This window comes from Hyaena hyaena, unplaced genomic scaffold (genome assembly GCF_003009895.1).
Source record: "Hyaena hyaena isolate Hyena2069 unplaced genomic scaffold, ASM300989v1 scaffold_598, whole genome shotgun sequence".
Classification (NCBI taxonomy): Eukaryota; Metazoa; Chordata; class Mammalia; order Carnivora; family Hyaenidae; genus Hyaena; species Hyaena hyaena.
In genome coordinates, this window is record NW_024081233.1 from 143214 (window position 1) to 158546 (window position 15333).

Consider the following 15333-nt stretch of genomic DNA (forward strand, 5'->3'; position numbering starts at 1 on the left):
CCCCCCCCCCCCCCCCAGGAAAGGAGACAGGCAGTTGGTAAGTCACTTTGGGCGGACTGGCCTTTTTAGTGAGATTAGAATCTGCTCCCATGATAAGGTTCCCTCTGGCATGGTCACACTGTGCCCAGAAACACACCACATGCTGTTTTAATTATAAAGAAATCTGGAAATCATATTCCAGGTTGTGTCAGCTTTCAGAAAGATCACCTACAAGGTGCTCAAAGCCGATAAATTCTGAAAGATGAAGATTGAAGGAGGGAATGGGGAAAGAAAATAGGAAATCTTAGCCTCTGGACCAGATAAGCTTCCTGGTGCTAATAATCTCAAGCCCACAAAACTAGCTGGAAATATGCCTTTCTGCTGCTTTAACCCTGATCAAAACTGCAAGACACAGCTGCTTCACATCCTAGTAATCTATGTGGACTAACTGTGTTTTGTTGGCACAGTATATTTTTAAAGCGTATATTTATTGTTACGTAAGAGTCTGGGAATTTTAGTTCTCATTTTACTTTTCTTATAGGTCAGACTTAAATACTATAATTTTGGATCAGTTATAAGGAAAACAAACATAAGTTGAGATCTATAGTGTGAGGCTGATGAGTTTTACAAATGGTAGTGGGTACATTCCATAGCCGGCACCCACCTTAAATGCTCTTTCAGGCACGTGAAATACCTCACCACCGATTTCATTCACGTTTTGTTGCTTTAATGTTTCTGACCTGTCTTCTGCATGTCTTATGTTTGTCTACCTCTGTTAGTCTTCCTGAATGAATCTTTTTTTTTTTTTAAAGTTCTTATTTAAATTCCAGTTAATTTACAGCATTAGTTTCAGGTGCACAATATCAATCAATTCTTGATGTGTAGGAACAGGTATTGAATTGGAATCCAGATACAAATGAATGGTAACTAGAGGCTATGTTAATGGTGTCAAGAGCATATCAGGAGTATTAGGTTCTTTAAGGCAATATGAGGGACCTCTAGGCTGATGGATGAGATGAGACTGGCTTTCAGTCTGGTTTTAGCCATTTTCTTCTTCTTTTTTTTAAGTTTTAATTTTAATTCCAATTAAGTTAACATACAGTGTTATATTAGTTATAGGTGTACAATATAGCGATTCCACACTTCCATACATCACCTTGTGCTCATCACAAGTGCACTCCTTAATCCCCATCACCTATTTAACCCATTCCCCCATTCCGTCCAGTTTTAGCCAGTTTCCGAATTGAGTATTAGCCAGTCTTTGAATAAAGCATTACTTGTGCATATTATTTATTCCACAAGCATGTATGAGTGTTGCCATGCACTAGGTTTGGGGTACAGGCACTGGGGATATGTTATAGAACAAAATACTCTGACCTCAAGGAACTTAAAGCCAGGGGAGGAGAAATCAACTCTTCACATAAGTAATAAATATTAAGGGACAGAGGGATAAGAACTATGGAGAAAATATCCAGAGCACATAAATGCATAAATGGAGAGACCTGACCTGATTCCACATATGCCTAGAGTTGCAAAATAGCTTTAAAACAGACTATTTGATGATAGTGAAGAATTATTACTTTTCTTTCTTTTTTGAGGGAGAGTGTAGGCATGTGAGCAGGGGAGAGGCAGGGAGGTGCAGAGAGAGAGAGAATCTTAAGCAGGCTCCATGCAGTGCAAAGAGACTGTCTTGGGGCTTGATCTCACGAGCCTGGTATTATGATCTGAGCCAAAATCAAGAGTCACATGCTCCAATGACTGAGCCACACAGGCGCCCCAAGAATTATTACTTTTTAAGGACATGATAATTGTATTATGTATTTTTATTTTTTTAAAAGAGCCCTTATCTTTCAGAGATACACTCTGAAATATTTACAGTCAAAAGATAGGACGTCTTGGATTAGCTTCAAAGCAATCTAGGGGTGGGGACTGGGAGTGGAGCCAGATTTTTCTTCTTGAAATTGAGAGAGCAGGTCCTTAGGGTTCTTAAAGTTTTCTCTCTACTTTTGTTTATGTTTGAAAAGTTCTGTAATACAAAGTGAAAAAAAATCTTTAGCAGGACTAACCTGGATACTCACCAAATAGAAGCATTTACTCCATGCAGTTGAAAGCACCCTCTCTGCTATCTATGTTTTGCTTATGCCCTGTCTTTCTCAGGATCTCCATGTGCTTTTATTTCTTCCTCTCCTTTCTCATATTCTCATCCACCTTTTCTTTCAACCACCTTACAAATTTCTCTTTTACATGGGCTAGATTCATCTCTGCAGTAATTCTTCTCTGCAGTAATTAGTAGTGGTGTATGGTTTTCTCAGTCCTTTCTCCATTTCATCTCCTTCCTCTCTTGTAACTACTATATTTAGTTGCCTTATTACCACAGATGCTTCTTTCCCCTCCCTGTAGGGCAGTGGTTAACAGAACTAGGTTCCTTGTCCCTATTATGGAAATCAGAGAATGGGCTGCACACTTGTGCCCAAGTGCTGCTGAAAGGTCTTTCTGCCTCCCCATGAACTATATGTGTGTCAAAGTAATCTATTTATTTATCCACTTAGGCAAAACTTGAGTCAGAATAATTACTTATGAGGCTCTGAGGATGGCAACAATAGGAACTCATTAGTCGAGGCCTACTAATGTGGTTTTGGTTCCTAATGTGGTTTTGATTCTTTTCCTAAGTGGATGTTTTATTGTTTATATGACACGTAGAGCAGTATTTGAATTCTAACAAGAAATTTCATATAGCATTCCTCCCAGCTTTTTTGGAGAAGTTTAAACCGCTCTCATTGCCTTCTTCTTCTTTTCTTTTATTCATTTTGAGAGAGAGAGAGAGAGAGAGAGAGTGAGTGTATGAGGAGGGGAGGGGCAGAGAGAGAGAGAATCCCAAGCCGGTTCCATTCTGCTACCAGTGCAGAGCCTGATTTGGGGCTCAATCCCATGAACCATAGGATCATGACCAGAACCGAGATCAAGAGTGGGGCACTTAACTGACTGAGCCACCCAGGCGCCCCTAAACTATTCTCACTTCTAAGACAGTTATCTGTCCCCCATAATGTCTTTGAGAGGAAGGGAGAGGAAAGTCACCCATCCCAGAAGAGCAAAGTCAGGCCAGGTGAGGATACTGCTCCAGGCCTCCAAAGACGCCGTAGAACAGCCTCAAGGAACACTTTGCCTTGTTTACCTCCCAGGTATATGAGGGTCCTAACACTGGCAGGCTTTCCCGAGGGTGTGGCCAGAGGGCCTGTGTTTCTGTCCCTATTGTTCTGTGCTGTTTACTTGCAGGATGTGTAAGCACAGCATGTATCGTAGTACCAGATGTTCTACGTGGGAGGAATTTCATTACTCACATACACTTGAGGGTGCTTTCTTCTGACTGCACCCAGCCCTTTCATTGAGCACAACAATGTAAATCTGCCTCCCGAACCACTACCAATTCCCTCAAACTGAATATCCCTTCAATATCTGAAGGGGATATTGCGGGCCCTTTGGTATTTTTTGCTTTTAGACATGTGGATGCCTAGGGAAAGTATCATGTGGATTCTTCTTATTTTTTAAACGGTTCCAATCAAAGTGACCCAGATTGGTTCCGGATCATCTAAAAGCCACAGGCTCCTTGGCCTGGATTTCAAGGCTTCCGCCCACTGACGGGGACTCCACATTCGACCTCACTTCCCACCACCCCCGCTGGTACCCTGTATCCTGGATAGGCGAGCTGGCTCTCTCTGCCATGGGCACTATGCTCATCCTGCGCTGGTGTCTCCCCTCCGAGAATTCTTGAGCCAAATCCTGGCTGAGCTCAGGCTCCACCTCACCAACCTCACCCTTCTCTGCACTGGCAGGAGGCACAGCTCTGTATCATGTGCCTGCTGCAGTCCTAACTTCCGGAGCATACGTGAGCATGACTGAGTGAGTTTGAGTGTGTGCGTGTGTGTACTAGTCCTACAAGATTCCCAAGGGCAGGAAGGCACTCTTGCTCAGAGTTTTCTAAATTCTTTATGGGGCCTAGGAACAGGATGGGATGGAAGGAGTGATTTGAACTTTAATTTCTCTTCAGAGCAGTATCTTTGGTTTGACTTTCCAATGTGTTCAATTCTTTTTTCTACACAGTCACACGTAATGAATACATTTAATGTAATACACCGAGCAGAAAGGATGAGGCAGTATGTTCACTCGGCCTCTGTGGGGGAGGCTGGCGGTGTAGGTGTCAGTTTGTGGTCCCAGTTGCTCCATGAGGTAGAGATTCATGGGACTTGGGGTCTACTCGGGGACTGCCACCACGCTGCACCCCCAGCCACCCTGCTCTCGCTGCGGCTGCCCACTCACCGCTGCTGAAAGGCCTTCTGGCCCATCTCTCTGGCGGCTCTCTTCACCTCCTCGGGAACTGCGTCTTTCTCGGCCTCAGACACCTGGTACACGGCATGGCCCGCATCCAGGCGGTAAGGACCTCCTTTGCCGCCCAGACCTGCGGTGTCCCTTCCCCCTGGAAGGAAACCATGAAAATCCAGGTGACAAGACTGATGCAGACCACAAAAGTCAGATCGTGCCTTTAAAGCAGTCCTGTGAAGCGTATGAATTGTATCCACTTAGTAATTAAATGTTCAGATGATGGTCTCCTGGAAACAAAGGGTTTTTTCCCCCTGTTTAGGATGCCTTTCCTCTTCTCCATCCAGCCAAGTTTACCCATATTTCAAGACACCTCATCTGATGACTCTACCTCACAGGATCACACCTGGCTCCTATTTGTTACCGGTTAATATTTGTTTTTTCTTTTCTCACCAACTATATGATGCGTGGGATTATATCTTATGTACTTTTATATCTTTGCACCTACAAAAGTGGCTTGAACACCATAGATAACTAGGTATGTATTTATTAACCCAAATGAATAATTTGGGTTCATTGTCTCTTGCATGTTACCTTATTTTTCCTTAAAATAAGAGAAAGACAGCCAGGATACAGATCCAGTCAGCTTTAGACACTGTCAGTGGCAGGACAGTTTTCCAATATAAACCCAAGTCTGCATGCTTGGAGTGTTATGTAATATTGCAGGAACTGTTTATGTTGTAAACACAAGGTAAATGCCTAGAGGACCAGGTAGGTAATACTATAAAAAGTAGTGAGGATGTTGGCTAGCTAGAGCAAACCTGCCTCGTCTAAATACATTAAAACTCAAGTTATTTACAATATTGCGTTGACCCTCAAAATACATATATTGGCTAGATTCGGCCCCTGGGCTACCAGTTTTACCTCTGTTTATGATGATTAAAATACTAGTAATCAGTTTCTTTTGTTCACTCAGACATAACTTGGGCATTTAGAAGAGAATTCAGTATTGGGAGGGCAATGTAGTATCACATCCTGCCGTATTGTATACCAATGTTACATAGTACAACTCTGTAAGTTAAACTGGACAGACTGAATTTGAATCCTGGCTCAATGCACTAGTTGTGTGTTCTTGAAGGAAGTCCCTTAACTGTGTCTCAGTCTCTTCATCTGTAAAATGGAGATACTAATGTTACTTACTTCTTGGGGTTGTCATGAAGCTAAAATGCTTAGAACAGTATCTGGTGCAAAATAAGAACTATGTAGGTGGTTGCTCTTACTATTATTAATTAGACAACTTCCTATCACATAGGATGAGGTCATTTCTGAGTTTCTATAAAGTAGAAATTTTTAGGCTTTTGTTAAATTGTGTTATGTTTTAGCTTTTCCCCCTTGGAGCCTTAATTGGTGTAACAAACTAAAAGTAAGAACTCAGCATGTACTGCTTCCCTTATGAAAGTCCAGGTAGGTCATTTCCTTTTGGGAAACACCATAAGTTTGGGAAACCCCATGAGAACAGCCTATTAACTATAGTATGTTTACTCTTTGATTTGAGCACATCTGACTTCATTTTTATTTAGAAATTGGTGGTGGAAAATTCCTTCTTAGATGTGTGTGATTGCCGGCTCTCACTCAGGGACAGCCTGCAGGCAGAGGGGAGGGGCAGGTAACCGGACATGGACGACGAGCTACAGAGGCAGAAGAGCTGCTTCTGTGACCTGACTCCCTTCCTACAGCAGGTTCTCCTTAGGCACGAGTGGGTCATGGGTTAGAGCTTAACACTTCCTAGGTGTTGAGGTGACATCAGTTTTGGTGAAGAGGAAAGGACCTATAAGCGTTCAGAGTCTTGTGTGGGGGTCCACATGAGTCACAGGGGCCCTCGGGAAAGTCACACGGGGATGGAGAGGGCAAGAGGGAGAGCTCTGCATGACCTATACTTCCGAGAGCCTTTAACTTGTATGACTTAAATGAAAACTCTGGTTAGAGGTTCTAGACTTCAAGGCATCATTTTGAAGCTAATCTCAGACATCTTAAATCAGCTCCTAAGGTACTGGGGAAACAAGCAAGGGAGGGGCTTAGATGATGAAAGAGGGATTAGGTGACTTGGGTCAGAGCTCGGCTCAATGTAGAGAATTCTAAGGGAGAATGACAGAAAAAAGTTGAAGCAAAAAAAAAAAAATTCGGTAGATAGAAAAATAAAGGCTGGGGGATGCAAAATTAGGGTCTTCACTCTGCACGGAGGTGAGCTAATAGAGTGCAGGTAATTAGCAAGTAAGAACCCCAGCTCCAGAGTAGTCCACTGCTGGGAAACATACATCGGGCCACCTCTTCCACAACGCATTCCATATGGATTAAATCGTGCTGTCTTGACACTAATTTCGAGATCAAAGGACATTTCTAAAAGTACCCTTCCTTTAAAGCTGATGCTTGATGAATAAACAGAACAGGCAAGAAGTCTAGGGGGTCTATTTGATAGCGCATTGTCTCAGCACAGAAACCCATTTCCTCCCGAGGCTGTCAAGGCCAAGAGGCACACAGCATCCTCAGGGAAGGAGAAGCACGGAGCTCGTGCCAGCACAAGACATAGATAAGATCAGACAGAGCACACACAGTCTGGCCCTGTTCCTGCAGCCCAGCAGATGTGTGTGTCCAGCTGCTGCAGAGGAAGGAGGAAGGCAGCCGTCATGGGAACAATGCTCTCGTCAGGCAGCCAAGAGGAAGGAATGGACCACGGCCATCGGCTCAAACTGCAACCGACTCTCTTATCTCAAAATCCTGCATCCTAACATACTCACTTTTGAGCTGTGGAAGGTAAGGACCGTTTCTTTTCCAAGTCAGCTGGTCAAGAAAGAATTTACTCTAGATTGCTGACGTGATCCCAAGGGCATGGAATTTAGAGGAAGGGATTAACATTTTTAATGAATACATTCTTTAGACCAGGGCTTGTGCTCAGCAATCACAATTTCATACAATCCTCACCACAACCTGGTAAGGCAGTTAGTGTTTTCCCCTTTTACTGATGAGGCCACTCTGGAAGGGTCAGAATGGTCTTAGGTCACAAGCTGGCAGTGTCTGTGGGGCTTTGCCAGAGCTTCGCCACATGGTGATGTCACGCTGGGACTCAGGGCAAAAGCACAGTCCCACTGACGAACGGAGGAGGTGGAGGAGACAAGTGGTTCCTGCACCTTCTCAGGGGTGGTGTGCAGTCTACACAGACTTGTGAAGTTTTAGGAAGCTTGACCCAGGAGGATGCCGGTGCTACCAACCTGTTCCACCAGCCCAAGTATTCCCGCCCACGTGGGGCATGTTGTCTGGGTCCTCCTTCCCGTGTTTGGGGGAACTCACGTCTTCACCGCTATCTCTGTTGATTGTTATCTACAAATGAAGAATTGAAATATTATCACTATCTCATGAGCAACACCAGAGACTGCAGGACACAAAGGAAAATAACCTCAGGACACAGGACATAATAGATGCCATTTAGCATCTGGCAAACAACTTACCGGATTTCACATCCATTTAGCTGGGAAGGAGACATTCAATTTAAAAAAAAAAAAAGAAAAGAAAAGAAAATAAATTGGGCTGAGTTGCAGCTTCAGAATTATCTTGGTGCAGCACACGCCGCGAGCAACCACAGCAGGAACAGCAAACACCTATGAGAAGCAGGGAAAGTGGATCTCACCAGAGACTGATACTCTCCGGACGGTTTAAAGGGCCACTGCCCAGCTATTCCAGTTGAGTCATGGCAGATACACATTTACCTATTTAATTTTCAAAGAAATTCAATCCTTTTGAGAAATATTTTGTACAAAACATATGGAAAACAAAAATAGCAAATGTGTGCTGCAGTGATATATTAAAGTTATACACACAGACACTAAAAACTGCTTGCTTATTTTCTGGACTCTCTCTAATTTTATTATGGTACTTTGTAGATTTCCTGATTCATCTTTATGTTAAAACTGGATTTACTATTCCTGCAATGGCAAACAGAATAAGCTGCATTTTAGGCCTCTTCTGTGAGAGCCTGTGACTCACTGGTCCCTGATTTCATTCAGCACAGGTTCAGCAAAAGGACTGATAATTACCCAAGAATTCCAATCCTACTAAGTTCTTTCAGTAGATACTATTCTACAATAAAAAGAACTCAAAGCAGTCACACTTCATGAATCCTATGAGCCTGATGTTAAATGTAATGATTTCAGGGCAGACCAAATAAAATGTGTATTTATTTGTTCAAAAAGTCTTCTAGAAGATGTACTGGCAGGACATCATATGAAGTATGAAAGCCATGGAGGATTGGTCAGTGCTCTCTAACTGCTCAGGGTAGAGCAGGGTGGGGCTTGCACACAGACCAGAGAATGAGGCCAGATCAGTCTTTAGAGCGGACCCATTCCTTGTTAGGACCTGGACTATCATTCTAGATGTTGGATTAATGAAGGTAGGTGGGTAATATAGAGTCTTTGCAAGTAAAATGGCTATTAAGAATGAATTCAACATAACTTCTCTTGTCTACGTACAGACTAGTTAATTTCAAATGTTACAACATCATAAAGAGATTTCTGCCAACAGCTTTGGCAGCATTAACAGAGTTTTGGCCACAATTATAGCATACTTTAAGAAAATTCAGCAGCCAGGACAAGACAATTGATATGAATCCCACACACATAATCATGCTCTAAAAATGGGTGAAAATAAATATTTTTCCTTTTTTAAATTAAACTATGCAGAATAGCTAGAAACATTCAGAGAACAAATAAACATTTAAAAAACTTTCCCAGGAAACTTAAATTACCTTTTAACTTGTCCAGAGGTAATATAAGAGATAAACAGATTAAAATATATATTGACTATAAGAATCCTAGGCCAGCACTAATCAAAAACATTTTCTATGTTGATGGAAATGTTTACAGCTGTGGTGTCTAATACGGTAGTTATTAGTCCAACATGGCCATTGAGTGCTTGAGGACCTGAAGTTTAAATTTTATTTAAGTAACTAAAATTTAAATTTAAATAGCCACATGTGGCTAGTGGTGTTTTCACTGGACAGCACAGCACAAGGACAAAGTTGCCTCAGCTGAGCAGACACTGTTCGGAGCTCTTTGGATCATTCTGTAGATGTTCTCCATGAGAAATGAGAAAAACAAGGAACATTTAAAAACTGGGATAGGGTTTGTTTTGTTGTTAATTTAAGAAATCTATATAAAAGCTTAATATAAGCTTTTTAAAAGATGCTTTTTCTTACAACAATATGGTCGCTGCTCAAAACAACTTCTGGACTGCTTCTGGAAGGATCTACAGAGTCCATGACAGATTCTTCTTTAATATCTTTAATAGCAGACACTGTGTATTAAAAGTAGTTTTGAATTTTAATAAACAGTCAAAGGATACTTGGAGTTGATTTCTAGTATAAACTATTTTCTAACTTGCTATGTACTCTTTGGGAAGTCAATTGACTTCTCTGGCCCTCAACTTTCTCATCAGGAACTAAGGGAGTTGAACTAAATGATTTCTGCCATTTCACCTAGTGTTGAGATGCTCTGATTTCAATGATTCCAAACCTTATAAATAAGGTAATCAATCTGTGGCTTTAGTCAAAACAAGGTACACTTATACAATAATGAGCCTAGTTTGCTTATAAGAGTTGTGAGTCTTCTTTAGGCCAATTCTAAAAGATGAAGTTCCAAAAATGGTCTGAGCAATGATAACATTATTGGAAAAACTGTTCTGAACATCATTCTTCACTTTAGGGTGTGTGTGTGTGTGTGTGTGTGTGTGTGTGTGTATTCAGGTATGCTGTTTACAAATAAAAAAAAAACTTCAGAAGAGAGATAGAAAGCAAATTCCTATGTATCTAGTAACTTTAATAAAAATTAGTTATCTTCTTCAGATATTTCCTACGATCCAGATATTCTAGTGTAAGAGAATAGCCTTTTATTTTATTTTATTCAAAAAAATTTTTTGAGAGAGAGAGCGCAAGCAGGGGAAAGAAGAACAGGGACGAAGGGAGGGAGAAACAGACAGAGACAGAGAATCTTAAGCAGGTTCCACGCGCAGCATGGAGCCTGATGCTGGCTTCAATCCCACAACCCTGGGATCATGACCTGAGCCAAAAGCAAGGGTCTGATACTCCACCAACTGAGCCCTCAGAATAGTCTTTTAAGAACAAACCAGTCTTTTAAGAACAACTCAGGTATCCTGAGAACAGTCTTTTAAGAACAAATACTAAAAATGATGGCACAAAATAAAAGAAAAAGCCCCTCAAATTGTCCCTCTGTGACTTCCAAAATCATGCTCTTAGAGTTGCAAAGACACTTAAAATGGGCCATCAGGGAGGCAGAAAATTGGCTATGAAATTCCTGGGCAGAAAGGAACTGGTATGTTCTTTGCTGCCTGTGTCTCCCAGGCCATCTGCTGGGAAAGGGAAATGGCATTGCTTACATTGCCAACATCAAGGCAGTCATACACCAATCCCAAATGGGAGTGTAGGAATGTTTCAAAATTGACAAATTCTTAAGAAAAATAGTCATCAGCCCAAACCTGATTTATTCCAGGGAAATACATGCCACAAAATTCCAGGACACTCACTTAAAAAAAAAAAAAAAGGCATTTTGGGAAGTTTATCTAATTTTGTGTCACTTATGAATGCTATTAGACTCACAGGAATATATTTCTCTCGCACATCTGCTAAGGGGTTTTCAAAGACATTTTCGGGCATCTCTTACATGAATTGACAATGATTCATAAAAAGTACAAAGCAGGAAGTCTGGGTCAGTCCAATCCAGGACAGAAACTGAAACAGATCCTTGGGAAGGTCTATCATTTGAGGAAGTTTGTCTCCTGGGGACAGACATGTACTACGGAGCCTTTGGTCATTTTGAAAGCTGATAAACTACTGAATACTTTGAAGTATGTATTGAGGATTTGGAATGCATTTCTTTTGAGGGATGGTTTCACCTAGAAAGAGCTCAAGTAAGTCATTCCAATTACTGAAATAGACACTACTATATTCATTAAATGGATCAAAAGTTTTCCCAAACCACAAATATCATGGACCCTTACAGCTTCTGATGTGAACTGATGCACGTGCTGAGACCTCTGATGTGTTTTTCACGATTGATACAATCTACTTCTGTTTAGAGAAGTGTGCTGTAATCCTAAAAGCTGTAATCCTATGAATCCCCTTATGTGAATTGGAAAAAACCATGAATCTTGTAAAATATAACTCATAAAAATGTTCCAGAGTAAAGCAACCCAAAGTCAGAGAAGGGAAGTGACATGACTCACTTAAAGCCTTGTAATTCTGGGCAAGGCTCATATATTTTAGGCTCCTCCTCAAGTTCAGGGTTTTTGAAAACCATCAGTAAGATGATAAAAATAGTCAGACTATAATGCTGGAAGAAGAATTAGCTCTTGGAGGTACAACAGGACAACATACCTGATTCTCATTTTCCAGCAGGAGACTAGGTGGGGCACAGCAGATATTTCTAGTTGCCTGCCCAGCATCCATCCACTCCCTCTTTCTTCTTTTAAAATGGGAGTCAGATGAATCATTGTTGACTGAGACTAAACATAGCATTCCCCTTTGCCAGTGCCTGGTTTAGGGAAAGGCATGAGACCTGAGATGGAAGAGAAGTCTACTGGGAGGTTTGTGGGAAAGATCTTCCTCCCAGGTCAAAGAAGAGCTCTCTCTCTGTCCTGGATGCACAGCCCTTCTCTGCCCTGGGACACACACATACTTGCTGCCTTGGGAAACAGAGCAAGGATGTGATGCCCAGAGCTGCAACCTACATCTTATAACCAGATGGCTACAAGATGAAGGTGGCAGACAGAAGGATGGAGGAGCTAATGCCCCCGATGGCACTGCTGAGCTGCTGAACCAGGTCTGGAATCACTTAACTCTGATCGTCCACATAAGCAAATCATAAATGACCTTAGAGTTTAAGCCACTGTCAGTTGAGTTTTCTGCTACTTGGAGTCAATTGCACACACATTAATAAATTCACGTGTTGAAGGATGAATGATGGGCAGCAGGCAGAAGCTACTGTCCTCACCTTTCAGAGGATGTCCTATTTCTAACAAGAAGACATTCTTTGCATTTTTGCAAAGAATCAAAATTGTCAACATTGTCACAATGTCGGTAGAGAAATTCTACTTAATATAGTTGAGTACAATTTTCTTGAGTGATTCGCAGACGACTGAATGGATTTATTCATCCTCTGATGCAAACATTTCTGGGTATGTTTATGGTACATCTGCTACTCACTGGGACACAGAGATACATGAAACAGGATCTTTGATTCTAGAAGGGTACTGTATAAAGGGGAACAAAGTCATAGCACAGAGTGATACAGGCCATAATAAGGCACTGAACATACTAGCCTAAAACATATTACTGTCTGAGGTTATTCTTACTCACAGATTAGAAATTTTCTTTATAGACACAATGACAGACATATTAATATGTCCTGAGGAACAATGATGATCTTTCATATGAAGATAGCTGGCTTAAAAAAAAAGTGACCCTCATCTAGTTTTCATAAATAACATGTAGATTCTAATGAAATGCATGACAAAGATACCTTTGTCTGTAGGTATCTTCTATGGGTTCCAATTTCAATCTCTGGCAAGTCATCAAGTATGCAATTCATCTTCAGTTCTTCCCTGGCTGGTGGCAACATTTGCTTTCAAATATTCAATGACCCCTTGCCTTCTTTAATCCCTCTTCATCCTCACAAAGCAGGGAAGGGACTGAGTTTTTGCTCATTGATATTAAGAAATTACATTGTAGCTGATATACATTCATACTGAATAACCCCAAATGGCATTCACATTGTAAGTGCCTTTAACACTAATTGAGGAATTAGGTCTTTCTTTTGTTTGAAAGTCTAGGAAGAGCAAACAGGTAGAGGTGGCAAGTATGGGGCAAGGGAGGGTTTATACTAAGTCTATTCCCTGGCTCTTAAGACAAATGCCTATTAGGGTGACTGTAATACTACACGTAAGAAGCAGAATAGGTAGGTGGTCTATGGTCTACCTAGTGGACGCTCTTGCTTTCATGGGGTGGGTGGAGTCTTCTGGAATAGAAAGGGTTTCCGTCCTTTCTCACCAGCATTTTCAAGCCAACGAGCAGCCCTTCTCTCCTGATTTTGGGCTGGACCCCTTCGCCCACTTCTCCAGACTCAACCAAAATCTGTCTTACCCTCCTCCGTTCTGCTTGAACATTCCTGGACACTTAGGTGTATTTTCTTTTCTGGCACAAATGATGTGCTTGTTAAGTATTTTTAAACATTTGAAATTATAATCTAAAACACCTCCCTTCTTCTATCTGATATGATGTTCTGGAACACATACCTATATACATCGTATGTTATTTCTCTGAGTTTACAGTTTCTGATAAAGAACTTTCTCACTGAAATGTCCCTCTTCACTAAGTCTATTATTATGCAAAAAAAATACCCAGTCTGATTAAAATAAATGACACTGTAAAGGTATCACAGGCTTGGGCTAAAGCGGGGGGGGGGGGGGGAATGTATCAGTTTATTATTTTACTTTACATGTTATTATCTGATAGCAGTGGCTGGCATGGTGGCTTACACATACATCCTTAAACATAACAGATGCTTAATAAATATGTTAAATGCATGTGTGTGAGGCTGTAGCAACAGAATATGAGTTTAATCTTCTGTGTACAAACCTCTCCACAATAAGCTGTCGGCGCGCTGTCTCCTGGGACACTTCCTGGCTCCTTCCTGCCAGCCCCTAATTGGCAAATAGCACAGCAGGGCTCAGCCACGGGCAGCAGAGAGCCGTCTCCTGAGAGAGGCAGGAAACACATGGCCCTGTGGGCTCTGGATTGTTCTTCAATCCTGATCCTGCACCTCCCTCTTGACGCTAGTCCCGGCAAGGCCTGAGTTCAGTTTCTGGCTGGACCTGTCATTGGGCCTGGGATGACTCCCTGTCGTGGACAGTGGCCTCCCTGCTCTCTGACCCAGATAGAGCTCTTTGGATGGCTGTCCAAAATAAAATTATAAGGTTGCACAATCTATCCTAAGCAACCTCTTAGAGTATTTACTCATCTCTTCTCTTTAAATTCAAATAGAAACAAAAGATGAAGAAGATTTTAAAAATGTTTATTTATTTATTTGGGGGCACTTGGGTGGCTCAGTCAGTTAAGCATCTGACTTTGGCTCAGGTCATGATCCTGCAGTTCCTGAGTTCAAACCTCACATCAGGCTCCACGCTTTCAGTGTGAAGCCTGCTTGGGATTCTCTCTCTCTCTCTCTCTGTCTGTTCCCCCCCCCCCCCACCATGTTCTCTCTCTCTGTCTCAATATAAACAAATAAACTCTATTTTTTAAGTTTATCTGTTTATATTGAGACAGAGAGAGAGAGAGAGAGACAGAAAGAGAGAGAAAGAATGAGAATGAGTAGGGGAGGCAGAGAAAGAGGGAGAGAGAAAGAATCACAAGCAGGCTCTGGCTGTCAGCACAGAGCTTGGCACAGGGCTCGATCCCATGGACCATGAGATCATGATCAATAGTTGGACACTGAACCGGCTGAGCCACCCCAGTGCCCTGAGGAGAAGGAGACTTTTGGAAAATGTAAGAATATGGAATGCAGATGAGGGAATCGAGAGGATGTTTCATGGGAAAAGAGGCTATAATTACAAACAAATCTTTAAGGGAAACCAAATGTTGTTATCACTGTGTGTAGGTGAGTGTCAAAAACACATGTTGAGAAACCACACATAGCTGGCATGGCAGCAGTTTCCTGGCACGGAAATGTACCCCTCCTGCTGCCACTTGACAGCACATCCAGTGATCCGAGTGATCCTCACGGAATCAAGTGCTAATTCAATTCAGAAAGTGGAGGCAGGGCAGGTCAGGTCTTTTTATGTTCTACCCTTTCTATTTTTGCCTCTCTTGTTTTCAGGAGCCTTCAAAAGGTTAATATTCAACACTAGAGTAAATTTGAGCCTGGTCATCTGACATCCATTGTCAAGGAAAAGGTTAGTGATGCAAGGTCACCTCAACTACAG

General features: G+C 41.8%; 1 protein-coding gene across 4 annotated transcripts in view; it reads right to left on the reverse strand.

The window, feature by feature from the left end:
* VWA8 (von Willebrand factor A domain containing 8) overlaps positions 1-15333 on the reverse strand; it is a 349620-nt gene that overhangs the window by 41226 nt on the left and 293061 nt on the right. For 3 of the 4 annotated variants that reach the window (XR_005532644.1, XM_039257082.1, XM_039257083.1), the window contains exons 38-39: positions 7560-7668; positions 4294-4450 (exon numbers count right to left, since the gene is read on the reverse strand). Coding sequence is in view for 3 of the 4 variants with exons in the window: in XM_039257082.1 (XP_039113013.1) it covers positions 4294-4450; positions 7560-7668 (266 nt within the window). In the remaining variant the exon portion in view is untranslated. Of the gene's footprint in view, positions 1-1905; positions 2006-4293; positions 4451-7559; positions 7669-15333 lie in introns of those variants that run through there. The other variant, XM_039257085.1, reaches the window with a different exon arrangement.